This window comes from Mycteria americana, chromosome 1 (genome assembly GCF_035582795.1).
Source record: "Mycteria americana isolate JAX WOST 10 ecotype Jacksonville Zoo and Gardens chromosome 1, USCA_MyAme_1.0, whole genome shotgun sequence".
NCBI classification, from domain to species: Eukaryota; Metazoa; Chordata; class Aves; order Ciconiiformes; family Ciconiidae; genus Mycteria; species Mycteria americana.
In genome coordinates, this window is record NC_134365.1 from 38307264 (window position 1) to 38323658 (window position 16395).

General features: G+C 44.2%; 2 protein-coding genes across 3 annotated transcripts in view; one reads left to right on the forward strand and one right to left on the reverse strand.

Moving 5' to 3' along the window:
* GNS (glucosamine (N-acetyl)-6-sulfatase) overlaps positions 1-6080 on the reverse strand; it is a 21261-nt gene extending 15181 nt beyond the window's left edge. Inside the window, exons 1-5 of the mRNA XM_075495015.1 lie at positions 5763-6080; positions 4961-5020; positions 4068-4274; positions 2442-2507; positions 1938-2036 (exon numbers count right to left, since the gene is read on the reverse strand). Of these exons, the coding sequence (XP_075351130.1) occupies positions 1938-2036; positions 2442-2507; positions 4068-4274; positions 4961-5020; positions 5763-6059 (729 nt within the window). The 5' untranslated portion in view covers positions 6060-6080. The remainder of the gene's footprint in view (positions 1-1937; positions 2037-2441; positions 2508-4067; positions 4275-4960; positions 5021-5762) is intronic.
* A 1274-nt stretch (positions 6081-7354) lies between these two features.
* TBC1D30 (TBC1 domain family member 30) overlaps positions 7355-16395 on the forward strand; it is a 57349-nt gene continuing 48308 nt past the window's right edge. Inside the window, exons 1-2 of one of the 2 annotated variants that reach the window (XM_075495053.1) lie at positions 7355-7640; positions 10003-10167. In XM_075495053.1, the coding sequence (XP_075351168.1) occupies positions 7385-7640; positions 10003-10167 (421 nt within the window). In that variant the 5' untranslated portion in view covers positions 7355-7384. Of the gene's footprint in view, positions 7641-10002; positions 10168-10935; positions 10951-16395 lie in introns of those variants that run through there. The other variant, XM_075495070.1, reaches the window with a different exon arrangement.

Consider the following 16395-nt stretch of genomic DNA (forward strand, 5'->3'; position numbering starts at 1 on the left):
GCTGCAAGTTTCCAAGGGGTGCTACACTTCTGCTGGTGAAGCTGGAAGCTCTAGTGAAGGAGAGTGCCAAACTCCACTCCCTCACGCCACTTCACTGCACTTTCATTTTCATTTCAGCCTATACACAATTTCAATTAGCAACTTAGAAGAGATTGTGAGTTCCATTTTGGCTGGAAGGTCAGCCTTTGAAATGAAAGCTTCAAAGGTATTACTCGCAGATGAGTTCTTCACTATTCAAATCTTGCAACGTTTTCCTTTCCTGTCTGATTAGTATATCCCCCTTTGGATATCCTTTTCTTTCTCTAGAAGAAACAATACACTAGGAATTCCCTCCTCTTCCCTCCTCCTAACTTCTACATCTAAGCAAGTGGGGCTGGACTTCAGTTATACAACAACAGAGTTAAGGGAGGATAAGAACTGTGCAAAGTTCAAAAACCTGGTTCAGAAACCAGGATGATTTAGGTAGAGGTAACTCAGAGGTAGTCAACTTAGATTTTGTTAGGAGCTTAAACAGCAACATGTCAGGACTGCGTAGACAGATCCAGGTGTTCAGATTCTTAATACCAGACTTAAGTACCCAGATGTCCTTAGTCAGGACAAGAAAGCTTGTGCATCACATCAAGCAACACAGGAACTTTGCATAAGCAATTTACTCCTGTGCACTGCCCATCGAGTGAATTAAACTCAAACACTAGCTCTGAAATGCTGAGTACATATTTGGTAACTACAGGCAGAAGGTAGAATGCAACACACTGAAAATCATAATACACTGCTGTATCAACAGGTAACACACCGCAAGTAAGAGGTTTATGCAGCAATGACCTGTTGGTTGAAATGCTTACGAGCTGCTGAAGGATCAAAAAAGACCAGTACAATGCCAGTAATAGGATAGTCTCACTTCTGGCTTATCAATTCCAATCTAGCTTTAGACAGTGTAAATCTAAATTTAATCAGACAGCTGTTCAGTACCCTAAGAAACATCAATCAGTTCTGTTCCTAGTAAGCAGCTGTCTGTATTCAAGAACCCACTGGAATGAAATGCATTAGGGTCTCAATGGAAGACTACAAATGGACTGCACAAGGGGACTTCTTAGAGAACTTTCCTGAGTGCTGCATGCGAGCTCCCAGCACTACCAACTCATACACTGTAACTGCATGTCAAATTAAGACTCCAGCTTGGCAGGCAGGGGGAACACTCCCCCCCCTCCCCCCCCCCCAAAAAAAAAAAACCCTTCCAAGCTAATACTACTTGCTAAACAGGGCCTCAAGGGAACTAAAGTAACTCTTCCAACTTTCCTTTAAGTATTTGATATCTTTGTTACCTCTCTTTACCTTAAGAGGATAAAGAGGCTAAAGACTCCCCTGGTCAGCTACACATTTTGGCACAGTCCATACATTGCCCTCACACACTGTGAAGGATTGATTAGACTTCAATATTTCCAAGTTATCAGTTTGACTAGTTAAAGATTACAAGATACTGACACATCATAATATCTAACAAACAAAACATGGTGTAAAGTTATTTTTACATGCTTAACCTGCCACTGAAATTTTGGCCCAGTTAATCTGTTATAGAAGTTGCATACTGTAACGAAACACATCCTTCTATGAAGTAATTTAAGACGCTGCCTATATGCATCATGTTCCTCATGAACCATAGTAGTCAGTATTAACCTCTCAGTGAGGCTACTGGCTAGCAAATGGGCAGCTGGAATCCCTTTCCTCCCCACAGTTCGTACACACAAACTTGTCATTTCTAAATATACCCAGGCTCTTGCTCTGCTGATTAGTGCCCACCATCACGACAGCACAATCATGCATTTATGAACTAATGCAACCCAACAAATTATCATCCCCACCCTTCCCCAAGCCCCCAGCATGAGGCATTATCTGGTCATAAGCAGCTTCTGTAATACAGGTGTTGCAAAATTTCTTACCAGTACATCTGTCAGATAATCTACACTGTAGTTCTCACCATGCCTTCGTGCTTTGCCATTTACTGAAAGAGTATAGTTGTAGTACTTTGAATTTTTCTCCTGTGAAAAAGAGAAATCGTGTGCATATTCATACAAAGCAACATGTACATTGATTACTTGAAATAATAAAAATGAGCTGCCAACAAGCCTTTGTCAAATAGGTTATAAGCATTTGTCACAAGGACACTGTAAGAATTCTCAGAACTGGTCTCCAACAAAACTTATTTTAGTGCTATTTCACAGTGCATTGGCTTTACAAGTCAGGGTTTTTCCCCAGGCACCTTAGTAGGAGTAGCCTTGTGAAAGCCAAGGATCTGATATGCAATAGAGGAAAAGAGGGAAGAAAACTTGCATTAAGTTGTTAGATGCTCTTTGCCTGCTCTTTCATCACCAGCAAGGTTAGAACACGAGTTGGATTACAAAGCAACTGAAATTAAGCATTTTAAAAAAAGAACAGTCACATACCAAAGCATACCAAAAACTCCATCCAGGAGGGACATGACCTACTCCCCCTGCATCCTCCGCTCCATACTGAAAAAAGACAGACCGTGACTCAGTTTCAATTATGATGAATAAAAGCTAGAAATTATGTTTCATATTCATGTGCTTTATTCAACACAAATCAGAAACTGCATTAAGCCAAATTTGATTTCGCAATGGAAAAAACCCAATATATATGCATATAAAAACACATGTATAGCCTGTTAAGGAGACCAGGGTTAAATAACTAGAAAGACAGTAACTGAAAGCTTGGCATTCACCAATAAAATTTAAATTTTATTCCCTATTCTACTCTGCACATGAAAATATGCAGAGATCCTGGAGAACATACGGTACATAATCAGGTAACGAGAGGTGATCAAAACACACATGCAACAAGACAGTCTTAGGCTTTGTGATAACAGTTCACAAGATACTAAAGAAAATTTTGCATAGACCAAAAGCTTCCATCATCCTCTCCCAAAAGGGGGTGCAAACTTTAAGCAATGCTAGCCCCTTGTCACCTCAGTGTCAAGTAATATAGAACAACTAGCCTTTAAGCCAGCAAAAAAAGGAAAGGAGCTGCTGAATCAGTGCCAAACTCAAAACAGAGGGTGCCTCAGAGCAACACAGCGGGTTTTCTCAGGGTTGCCCTCTCCCATCTACATGGGCTCACCTAACTGCAGAAACAGGAGACTATGCTGAGTCAAGGGATGCTCAAAGGAAGCCAGATAAGTTTTCCTTCCCCTAGCTGCCTTGGTAACATCAGCAGAAACAAATTTGTGCCTGGCTATGAAAATTCATGTTCCGTTATTCTATTATACCATCAACATTTTCCACAAAGAGATGCAAGGAAAATAATGCTGTTAAGAACCCTGTAACTCATCTAGCTCCAAATACAATTCCATCACACAGGAGGAACACCTGATCTTAGAGCTTTCAGCGCTGAAGTTTACAGCTTACCATAAACTATAACAAACCACAGCTTAGTTAAAAACAGAAAAACACAAAAGCACACACGTACAAGTGATTCAATAATAAAGTATTGGGTAACCTCTGCAAAGAGCTCCAATAATACCTGTTCTCCCAATGGATATGCCTCAGTGGACACTGAATATTTAAAATACTGTATTAACTGCTAAAAAGAAAATAGTCCTCTCATTCAAGGGGATATATCACTCTGGAATATTGAGACAAACCCATTTTTTTTGTTTAACGTTATTCTAACGTCACGCCTGGTCTGGCACTGGCTTGATGGTGTTCTTTAATACCACATACCAATCATCTATCCATTTCCCCCATCATCACCTCTAACAATTAACATACCTGAACATACTAAAAAAGCCTTTGTATTCCATCATCCTTTCAAAATTTACTTTTAAAAACATTCAGGCACCTACGGAATCTGACTTTAACCAAGTTAAGTTAACCATGTGAACTTTGCACTGTATTTATCCCATCTCAGTAAAGATAACTGTTCATCCAAGTAACACCATTTTAAACATTTTGGGGACCCACCATCAGCTACAAACATAAAAATCACTGAATGTTTTACAGAGGTGGACAAATGCAAGTGAGCTGTGTCACAGTAAAAAAATAAGCACAAAATACCTCATTCAAATACTTTCCAGCAAAGAACGTTTGATAACCACACATAGTTTTGAGCAGCGCTGGGAAGGTGTATGGCTCTTGAATCTTCTGCCATAACTTGCTGCTACAGTTTCCTTCCAGAGTGTTATTGACAACATGATGATTATGTGGATATTTTCCTGTTAAAATGCTAGCTCGGCTGGGACAGCAAAGTGCACTGGGAACGTACTGGAAAGACAGGACGAAGAGATACAAGATTGACACTGTAAAACAATTTTTCCTCATAATTTATAGTTTTGAAATATCAGCTAATAGGTTGATTAAAAAGTTGACCAACATTAAGGCATACTCCTTTTAAGACACAAAGAATTACATCCCAAGTATTTTCACTAGTGGAAAGCTGCACATGAGACTGGTTTTAGGTTTCTGCATCATACGCCCTTCAACCAGAACCCCCCATTACAGATTAGATGTCGTTCTTACACAGCAGCAAGTGTCCATTAAAATACTGTTTCCCAGTTGATTCACTCCATTATTTTAGCCATGGCAATATATTAGAATATGAAAAGAGTGAAGTGGGTTTTCAGCATGCATGAAGCTGAAAGTTTTATGCTTCTAATGCTTCTCAGGTTGTAATAAAAATATTCAGATTACTCAGTTTTACTTTACTTCTTCAGGAAATTAGCACAAGCACTTTTAGGAAGCAAAACTTTCCCTCTCGGATTCTGAACATGACCTTGAACTATATTCATTTTATGACCTAAAAGTAGTTAGGGATTGAATTTAAAAAAACCACACACATACGTACAGGCTTCATAAAACTATTACCAGTTTTGCGATTTTAAATTACCTAAGATACAAACTACACAAACGCACATACCTCAGAAGTTCAAAGAGTTAATGTAAACACTTACTGCATTTAGGAAGGTTATTCCCATCTGCGCAATGAGGGCATCAGTCTTCTTTAGGGGTGTCTGGAAGAAAGGTACCGAACCGAAATCAGCTAAACACGTAAGGATGCTAGGTAAAGCAGCAGAGTTGAAGCAGTTGTACGACTAGCTGAAAGAAGGCCCACCACCCCAGTTTTGAGGCACTGCCCAGGCAAGCCACCCAGCCTGCCTTTTCGCTAGGGCCCCGTGTGACCACAGCGGTTACGCAAGTCAGCCCAAGAGAGCAGAAGCGAGCAGAAGCGCAGGGAGTTCTCAGGGACTACCTGCAGCTGCAGAGGCTGTGCTCGAGAAGCCCCATCCTCGACCCGCTTGAGCCCCGGCGGCTTCCCAGAGACGCTCCACTCACCCGGGGAAGCCCACCATGATGCTCCCTTCTGCTGTCCCGGGGCACCGCGGTCCCCGCGGGGCAACTCGGCCCGAGGCCGCGGAGAGAGACTGCCCCCGGCCGCGGGCTGGGCCCTGGCAGCGCCGCTTGTCACCCCAGGCCTCCCCAGCGGCCGGAAGGACCCCCGCCTCACATCGGGCCCTCTCCACCCTCTCCCGCCTGTCCCCAGCCCGCAGCCGGGCTAAGCAAGCTCGGCGGGCGGGCGGCGAGCACCCCCTCGGCGAGGGCGAGGCCTCCCGCAACGCTCCCACGGGCCCCCACGCACAGCCCCGCGCCTCCCGCTCCCCTCGCGGAGGGGCCCAGCGCGGCGCCCCCCAGCCAGCCGGACGGTCGGCGGGGTGCGCGGGAGGCCGAGGGGGGCCGGGGGCGCCGCGGGGCTACCATGCCGCCCAGGCAGACGTCCTGGTCGTCGGTGAGGATGAGCACCACGTTGGGCCTCCGCGCCTGCCGGGCTGCTCCCGCCGGGCTCAGCACCAGCAGCGCGGCCAACGCCAGCCCCCGGACCACGGCGGCGGGGGACATGGCGCGGCGGCAGAGACGGACGGACGGGCGGGCGGGCGGCCGGACAGCGGGACGGAGGGAGCCGGTGCCGCTGGACCCCGCGACGAGACGAGACACGGCGCGGCCGTAGAGCGGAGCCCCGATGAGCAGCGCGCGGGCCCGCCCCGCCCCCGGCATATGACCCGGGAGAGCGGCGGGGGGGCGGGGGGGCGGCGTCACGTGGCCTGGGCGGCCGCCGCGGCCGGGAGCGGCCCCTCCCCCCGGCGCCGACGGTTGGCCCCGCCCCCCCGCCGTGGCCCCGCCCCCCGCCCGCGGCCGGGGGGAAGCCGTTGCCATGGGGCGGGAGCGGGGCGGTCCCGCGGGCTGCGGTCTCTCCCGCGCAGCGCCCGGCCGCGGTCTGACGAGCTGCCCGCCCGTACGGGTGCCTGTGAGGGCGGGCAACGCAGCGGTTTGTTCTGAGAAGGTTCTTTTTAGTTGCTAAATACTGCGTTTTGCTACCAAATTCCTGACGTTAATTAGCCGAGGCTGCCAAGCGGGCCCCATCAGTCCGGCAGCGTACGTCTGTGGGCTGCTAGCAGCGCCGTCGCCTCCTTCGTGTGTCCCAGCCGATTAATTCTCGGCCTGAAGGAAAATATTTTGTCGATGTTGAGGAAAACCAGAAGGCCGGAAGAGACGAGGAGCACGGCGGGGGCGTGGGGAGCGCTGGGCGCTGCAGGCAGCCACGGCAACCGCCTGGTGGCCGCGCCGGTCGGTGCGCAGGGCTGTCCTGCTGCGAGCGGGCGGTGCGCCGGGCAGCTCTGCGGGAGGAGGCTGCAGCAGCAGCGGCGTTGCGCAGCGGCAGCGCACAGGCTGCGGGCACCACGCGGTGCGGCAGCGACACAGCTCCCCCAGCCAAACCCCAGGTGCGCCCAGCTCTGGTGGCTGTACAAACCCTGTCATCAGCTCTGGTTTTCATGTTGTTTTACGGTGACTGACAGCGGCACAATTACAGTCTCACGGTTACATCACTAATTATGCCCTACATTTCCTCACGCCCTCGTCTCGGCCTTCCTCTGAGGAGGCGCAGGGCGTTAGCAGAGAACCAGACCGCCGCTCGGGGCTGCCCCGCGCACCGGCGAGGGAACAGGAGCGGGACAGACAGCAGGACGGGGGTGACCTTTGTGGCAGCCGCACCGCGCCGGGGACCGGCCCCGGGGGTTACCGCCGTGAGGCGAGGCGAGGCGAGGCGAGGCGAAGCGAGGCGCGGCGAGCCGCCCTCCCCGCCCCTCAGCAGGTGCAACGCCCCCCCCGCCGCCCGCCGCCGGCCTCTACCACGCCGCGCGGTGTGTGGGGAGGGAGTCGAGGCGGGCGCGGCATTCCTGCCTGCGGGCGAGCGTCCCGCCGGCCTGGGCTCTCCCGCCCCCTTCCCCTGCCCGCCCCCCCCGCGTCTCGCTGTGGAACGGGCCGAGGCCGGAACTCGGCTCTGCCGGCGGCGGCGCCGCGCTGCCGGGCGGCCGCGGAAGATGGAGGTGGGGGAGCCCGTCCTGGGCGGCAGGGCGGGCAGCAGCGCCGACAGCATGGCCGAGGAGGAAGAGGAGGACGAGGACGAGGAGGGTCCTGGCAGCGGCCGGTCCAGCCGCACCTCGTCGCTGGTGAGCGGGCTGCTCACCGAGCTCTACAGCGCCGCCGAGGCGGCCGCCCCCTCGGGCAGCGCCCGCTCCCGCGTCCTGCGGGAGCTGCAGCAGCGGCCGAGCCAGGTCAAGTACCTGCGGCTGAAAGGTACAGCCTGCCCCCACCTGCTCTGCTCTGCCCGCTGCCGCCGCTCCGCCCGGGCTGCGAGCTGGCCCTGTCGCCTCCCTTTCCTCCTCTGCGCCTGCAAGGGCGTCCTGTTTAAAAGTTATAGTCCCCTCTCTCCTGCCTCCGTGCACCTACACGCACACGTATGTGTATGTATATATCCCCCTTCGTTTGTTCTAGCAGCCTTTATGCATGGCCATCTCTCCCAGAAGCTTCCTGTGCACAGTTAGCTGATATCCCCTGCAAACCAAGGCCTCGTGTGCTGTTCCCTCCCTCTTTCGTTTTAGGTGCAGAGGGAGCAAAAAGGGGGTCACCTGCTAGTAGGGTTTCTGTGACAGGTTGCACAAGCTTTTGTTCTTCTGTAAGTTTAGTGCTTTTCTTCGTTAACAGTAGTGAATCAATGACCAGTTTTCTTTCCCTTTTTTTTTTTAAGCTAAGTTACTTTTTTCTTAAGCTAGAAGAGATGCTACACATTCTGTGTCATAAGACATAGTTGGGTTTTTTCGGGTACTTGTAGTTCTAGTGGACTTAAACTAAACCTGAGAATTGTAAAGCTTATTTGTAGGTAAGCATGTCTTCGGGGGGGGGGGGGGGGAGAAGGTGTAATAAAAAAATGTAAACGTAATAGTCAACTAACCAAAATCTAAATGAAACTATCAGACAATTCTTATGAAAGCTGAGTAGCCATGACACTGCATGTTTGTGGAAGAAGGAGACTTGCAACTCCAAGTTGACCTGATGAGGAGGGCTCTACAAAGGCCTCTTGTCTCCTGATGTTAAATCATTCTTGTTTTAGACAAGGATAAAAATAAATGTGCCTGTTTTTCAGACCTGTGCAAACAGCTTTCTGCTTCCGTGTTTGGCTTTGAAATTAGGTGATATGCCACCTGATGTTACAGGATGTAGCTCAAGTTCTTCTGTGTGTCCTGTGGCAATCTGGGACTCAACAAGAAATTTGCTTGTTTGAGAATATATTTTGTATAATTTAAACTCATTGATTTTGCTGCAAAGTTAATTGTTTCTACAGGGACAGCTATCTGGCACGAGTGGGAAAGAATAAAATTCAGCTCACTACTTTTGTGGTGATTGTATGAGTCAGTAGGAATGCAACTTAATTTTTTTGCTCTCAAAATCCATAGATGTGGTTTTAAATCACCTTGCCTGGTACCAGTGATTGGGAGTGCCAACTGAGCAGCAGGTGCTGAAATGGGATAGAAACTGCAAAATACAGGACTGTTTTACCAGTGGCTCCTTTCCCTCGTAGTCTTTTCTTGCTCTTTACTGTCTGATGAATTGATTGTCATTTCAGCCTAATTTGTCCTTTTCTTTAAGCTCTCCAGATTTATTGAAAAAGTTTTGCTGTATGAGCTGAGCTGTTTGCCATCCCACTAGTACTAGGTTTTCCTGGATGCATAAATATTTTTCTCACTGGATCAGGTTACCAAAGTATGGATTTTTTTTATTGATTTTTCTTCCTGCGTCACGGAGGCATGGTTGGATTGAAAGTGATAGGATTTGAAAATTTAGCTGCAGGGCACAGAAAGCTGTTTAGATGCCGGTGGCAAGCTGCACCAGGCTATTACAAGGAAGAGCTGAAGAGGTCAGCATCTAATAGGCAAGACCCAAACTTCCACTGGTGGGGTGTGCCTCTGAGAACAGAGCAGAGGACTCAAAAAAACCAATTTAATGGACTTAAGACATCTGCCCAACAACTCCCAACTCTCCTGGACCTGAAGTTTACCACATGAAGGACAACAGGAATATTAGACATAAGCTGAGACATTTTGGTGAGCTAAGGGGATCTGGTGGCACTGTGACTGACCAGTGGAAATAGTTGAGGCCATGACTGAAGCCTCTTTGCAGACTGTTTGCATCTTAGTGGAAGGAGTTTCCCACTTAGAGCTCATCCTGTAGTTGCATTTCTAGCTTTGCAGGCAGCTTCCTGAACATGTTCCTTTGTCTGTTATCATTTGCTTATTCCCCATGGATATTTTCCACAGGCAACTTCTGGAAGGTACTGTATTTAAAATACACCCGCTGTTTGCAGTACTAGAGGTATATTCTGTCTACATCTGTCATGATGTTTCCAGTTTGTAACAGTATAATTCTTAAGATTCATACACTGTGCAATAAGTTGAAGTACTTTAGTTTAAAGGAAAATTAAAGACTTTGGCTCAGATCCTGAAAATGTTTCTAATTGGGAATTGTCCCAGTCAATAGAACTTGTAATTTATAGAAAGTTTGTATGTGTAAATGTCCGTGGGGCAAGTCACTTTGCATGTCACCTACAAGAAGCTGTTTATGATTGTTTTGACCTGAAGGTATTTTCTCTGCTTGTTGGCAGATGTCGATGAATTAGCAACTATAAAACGAGAACTGAATTACAGAATTTCTGTTCAATCAGCAAAGTTGCTTCGTCTTCTGAAGCAGAAAGACAGGCTTGTACATAAAGTCCAGAAGAACTGCGATATTGTCACAGCTTGTTTACAGGCGGTTTCCCAGAAACGACGTAAGTACTTTCTGTGTATGTGTCTACTAGTGTAAGTTGTTTGTTTCATTGTTGCGGGCAGTATTTCAATTAAGCCCTTGTGCTTGTTTTAAAATCCAGAGGCCAGGCTATGCTATTCCTTAGATATGAGTGGCTTCCAGTCGGTGGCATCTGGGAACAGGCAAAGTTCAACTAGCTGAAGTAGGTACGCTGCCGTAGCCTCAGCTTGTGTACTGGTGCGGCACCCTTACCATAGATTGTCTGCCAGGCTTTTTCAGCTTTAATTCACAGAAAGCCCGAGTTGACTTTTTTGGTGTGCATGGTGTGTTTAATTGTGTGCTTTCATATGGGAGATGCTAGAAGTGGAAATTCTTCTCACTGGAAACTACAGACAGCATATGCAATTGTCTTCCCAGAGCATTATTAATAGCACGTAACTCCTTTCTATCGAGTTGATTTAAGATGAAGAGTATTAGTAAAAACAAACCCACTTCCTTCAAGCCTCTTTATCAACACCTGCGTTCTTGGGATTTCAGAGGGAATGCATGGGAAAGAGAAGTGTTGCTTTAATTGTTTAGCCCTTTCTTCCAGCACAGTGAAACCTTTTTATTTGACTTGGCAAAGTTGTCATCTAAAGATAGGCTGAAGTGCTTTCGTTAGTTCTGCTAAAATGAAACTGCATGTAATGTCATATGTAAAAATAAATAGAAATTATACCTTTAGAAAGGACATGTGAAAATAACCTAATGTTCCCTGTCTTATTTTTTCATTAACATGCAGCGTGACAGGTACAGAAATGTTCAGGTACAGTAAAAAAAGCATGGTCTTTTAACAAAAATGCCTGTAGGAGCTTTGAAGTGCATGTAAAAATGTTATTAAAAGAATCTTACTGTAGTGGCATGTACTAATGTAGTTTAGTTAGGGGTTTGACTATTACTGTGAAACTTAAATTTTTAAGCATTTAAAAGCGTTCCTTTGTTTTACTTAAACATAGCATGAAAGTTCTTGGCTGTCGTGCACTGCGTAGGCATGTTTCTTCTTCTCACCTATTCTTTTTCTTTCTCAACATCAGCTTGATAATTGAGTCCTCGGTGCCATTAACACTTAAGCATATACTGTAGTCTCTTTTTAAATGAGACTACTTGAATTTTGCATGTGTTTAAGTATTTAGAGGATTTCACTATAAATTCTGAAGGTCTGAGCATCCTGACCTCATTTGTTAGGTAAAAACCTATTGACTGAAAGGGATATGGGATTTCATCCTAAATATGAATGTGCTTTTACAAATTTCAGGTACCATTTTACACTTAAATTAATGGGGCATTATGTTTAAAATGTGCTGGTAACAACTGAGGTTTGTTTTTAAGTAATGCAGTTTAAAACTTAAGATAAGTTTTGAAGTAATGCAGTTTATTGCCTAATATCCATGCATGTGCATGCAGGTTTTTTGAAGACTATGTGTAGGTTTGTATATACATCTCTTTAAGTGAGATATTTTTATTATTAATGTAGCATATTTACCTAGTGTTAATTTTCAGCTTATATCTCTGAAAATCCAGATGTATGTATTCCAGGGCACCTAAAACTTAGTTATTTCTTGCTCTAAGATCTAATCCAAAGCCACTGGGATTTGTTGAACGACTCCTGGTAACTTCAGTTGCTTTGGAATAGATTGAGACTGTGTTTTTATTGCTCACTATAAATGTACTAGCACTATACAGAGAATGCAGGAATAAGCTTTTGCTGTAGGATGTACAACTTTAAATTTCCTGGTAATCGTGCCTTTGAGGCAATATTTCATCAAGAGCTGTCCAAAGGCAGGCAGAACCGGTCTTCTTCCCTCCAACTGTTTATTCTTGCCTTTGTACCATTTCCTGTGTAGTAGTAGTAGGAATCCCTGTGTGGGATATAATGAATCAAACTGGAGAGCTGATCCAGTAAGGTAATTCCTTTTTCCCCTGTTCCCAGTTTCTGCAGAGGGTGGTAGAAGTGGGTGCACAGGAGAAGGTGATTGCTTAGAGTAGCGTGAGAAGTGCAGCTGCTGAGTATGTAATTAAGTCCTAAAGTCTCAGCAAAACTATTATGCTAACAGTGGAAAGATCTATTTTCTCCTCTTTTAACTTTAAAAAAAGAACAGTTAATGTGATGGAACATTAACAAATGCACACCTCCCCCTCTGCCCTAAAATGTAAGAGAGTTTTTCTGCTCACTAAAGCCGTTGGAAACTAGATTTTCTGTAGACTACCCTCTCATTTTTAAATATTCAAAACATTATTATTAATTTGTAGAAGTTTTCATTGTTCCAGGTTTTGATGAAAGTATATACTTGCAATATAACATTATGTGCCATAAAGCTTTATAATGTGCTTTCGTGTACAGCATTAACATTATGATATCCTGTAGTACTAAAATCTTTATCAAGTAAGTATAGAGAAGTTGTTAAAATATTTTTCCTTTTAAAATATATATTTTTAGTGCCAAATTAAAATTTCTTGGAGTTGTGTTATCGTTAATTCTAACATTTCAAAATATAAGTGATTCTTCAACTGATTTATGTGGAGTTTCATGGTATGTTTATACTATTGTCACACTGGGAATTTTTTTCCCCCACATATAGTAAAATCTCTATGTAGAGGTAGAACTCTAGTTTTAAATTAACCTAAAGTTCACATTCAGATGTTTGAATGCTGCCTTTAAACAATCTGTACAGACCAATTGCAAACAAATACTGTTTCGGGAAAAGATGGAAATTCTGTCTTGATGCTTAATTCTGGCTTTGTCAGACCCTTTTCGAATACTGCCTGACAAATTCACGCCTAGTGGTAACTTCAGTTAGTTAGGAAATTACAGGGCTGATAAATTGATCCCTTATTTTCTGATGAAATGTCTATCGTGCTGTAGACTACTTCTACAGAGGAAAAACAGACACTGTTTAAAAAGCTGTATACTTAAAACTGTCTATGTTCAGACCACAGGGAGCTGTCCACAGATCAGTTTTTGACCTGGGCTGGCTCTTGGTCTCTGCGCAGTGCACAGAAGAGGCATGGTGCTCTGGCAGCTTGGGAAGCCCATGTCTGGCTTGTGCTTCAATACCCGGCACAGTGCCTGCAGCATTTGAACTGCTGAATGGATAGAGTAAATGTGGAGGAACAAACAGACAGCAGGGATGACTTCATAACTTACTGTGTTTTTCATGATGCTGTTGACCCTTATCTCTGGTAGGTGATGTATGTTTTGCATACAAATAGGTATTACCATAGAAAACAAAATTCTCTGCAGAGTGAAATGCATTTTGCTCAGATGCATGAATGGCTATGGCTCTGTTGAGGAAGGATAAATTCTTCTGTTGGATACATGCTAAAAGCAGTACACTGTGCTGTACTTGCAGTTTGTAAGATATATGACTGACCAATTTCATTTTAATAACACTTTTTTACCCAAATTTAAATACAATATTCCAGTGAAGAAAAACAGTAAGAGAAAATCACAGTGATGGCCTGATGGCAAACATGGCTTCTAGGTACACGTTTCTCTTGCTCTTGTGATTTTGACTTACTTGGAGTAACAAGATATAAGTTTGTTCTGTAGCATTGTGAACTATTTCAAATCCATCTTAGAAAGCAGAGTGCTTTATGCACGTAATTATATAATTTGAGAAAAGCAGAATTCAGTAAAAAATAAATCAAGGTTTTGCAACTATCGTCTAAAGAGTATGCAAAAGCCATCTCATTCTTTTCTCTGTGTATTTTATATAGTGATGGCTTGCTCATATTATTAAATATATTTTGACTGATCAAATTGCAAACCGGAAGTTCCTTGAATCACAAATTTTGATTGCCTGTCTTTTTAGTTTAAAAAAAAAAAAAAGCATGTATTATCTATAAACTATTTATAAGTAAAATTATCCAACTCAATTGTAACTCAGTCTGGCTGGAAGCAAGCAGGAATGCTTAAATCGCATTCAATATAAAATAAGCTGAAGTTATATTAACATAAAGTTCATTAATACTCTCTTGTATTTTTAATGGAGAAATAATTTTAGTAGAAAATTTCACAAAGAGATCATTAATTTGGTGCTATGTAGCTATGGTGCTATGTACCTATAATAACTTTAAATGGGTCTCATGCTGTGTTCAGAAAGACCCTTAGTATTCTCTGTTCTAATACTTGTTTAGAAACTAAGATTAAAGATAAGTATTATTCTTCTGCTATTTCAGCATTGACTCCTGTACAGAATTCTCCAGGATAACCATAAACATTAGCTTTCTAGTTTTTCTTTTTCTCTTCCTGGTTTGATTTAACGCAGAGCCAGTAGAGGGAGACAGAATATTTTATTTCATGCAGAGATAGAGGTGTATCTCTGATTTTCATAGGTTGGTGGCTTTCATATCCTTTCCTTAAACATGAAGGGAAGCGCTTTACAAATGCAGTCAGGCAATAATTGGATTAAAATATTTAAGGTCAGGCACAGGCTGTCAAATAAATGTTGTTCACAAAGGAAGTATTAAGTTCCATATGTGAAACAGTTGAAAAATGGTGACAAATGGCTTCTTAATTATAACTGAGATCATTAATTCCCACATTTTATACGGAGGGGTTTCAGAAGCTCCTGATTGAGTGAGCTGAATGTTTTGGAGTCTACCTACAGAAATTCAGAGGTTTATGTATGTACTTATTAGCAATACTTGTGATCTCTTTGAGTGCATCTTAACTGGGTAGAAAGCCAACACAAACTGGCATCATCTGGGCACAGAGGGGTACCCTGCGTGTTCCCAGGGGATGGACAGAGTTTCCTGGTAGAAGACTGGGCTATGAAGTCTCGTCAACTTCTGACAATGTGTTACTGACCCTGTGAGGAGAGTTGATGCTACAGAGAATGGAACTCACTCAGGGGAAACTGGGAAAGCCCTGCCTGATATTGTAGTTGTATGAGTTGGTTAGGAGAGGACTGGGCAAGATCACCATCATCAGGTGTCTCTGGATAAGTGCAACTTAGATATGCAAAAGTACTCACACATCTAGATTAAACTTATCTTTTCTCTCTCCTTGCTCCCTCTCTCCAAAGTTTCCATTTAGCTTCAGTCCTGCCACATCTGTGTGTCCTGTCCCATCTTCCACTTTTATTTCCCCTTCCTAACTCTTAGAAAAGCTAATAAGCTTTTCTCACTTGATCCCAGTCTTTAAATGTTGGACTTCTCAGGCCTGTTCCATTTTTCCCCTCCCTACATCTTGTCTACCCTGCAGTGTCTACGAGTGGCTCTCAGTCAGACTGCTCTCCACCTTTGAGTTTTCCTCGCATCGTTCCTTGGTCTCTTTCATATGTTCTTCCTTGTCTTTTTCCTGCAGGCACTAATTACCTGCTCACCAGTTTTCTCCATTCCTCCTCTCCCCTCAACATTTGTTATAAAACTAAGGCATACATTCACAAATTTTAGTTCATAGGATCAAAGTTTGATTAAAGCTGTAAGAACAGCTTTAATACAATGTACTGTGGACTGTTAACCCAGCTAATATTGATTCGATTGTCAGTCTGGATCAGGCGTCTCATAACATGGGGCAAGCACTTGTGTACATGTGGAATAATTCATGCAGGTCAAATGATGCATGTGGCTTATCTGTCTTTTCCCACTCCAGTAATTCCCAGTAGTTTGGTGTACTCTTGCAGTTGTATAAATATGCTTTAAGCTGGAACACCTCAATTTCTCTGGTTTAATTTTTTTCTTTCTCTGTGAAGAATTGAGTTACTCAGTGAATGCTGTTACTGTGGCAAGTTTGCCCTGCCCCCTCCCTCCCCCCCAGTCTCCACCGTTTATATCGCTTCTTATAGTGATAACTATTTAATTGATCTATCAAAAGTACATTCCTCCTTTGATGCGGTTAAAATAGGAGGTTTACTTCTTATGGAGTCTGATTTCATGTGAGTCATCCTCAAATGACTCACTTGGCTGCATGTTTCAGTTCAGTAGCTTTCCTATTACCTCATCTGTGTTTGTGTGCTTGGTTACATTACTAGTCTCTACCCTTCGTGGGTGCTAATCAATTTGATCCTTTAAATTGATGCTGTGGCTTTTTGAAATGCATACTTAAGAAATGTTGCTTGCGGCTACTTTTTGTTTTTTTCTAATGAATTGTTCTTAATTTAGTTCTACCTGATCTTTTGTCCTTTGAAGCCTTTTGATGGGGAAAGGGAAATGGAATGAAACAGAATGATGAGCTTGAAAATGTGATAGTCATCTTAAGTTGTTTGTT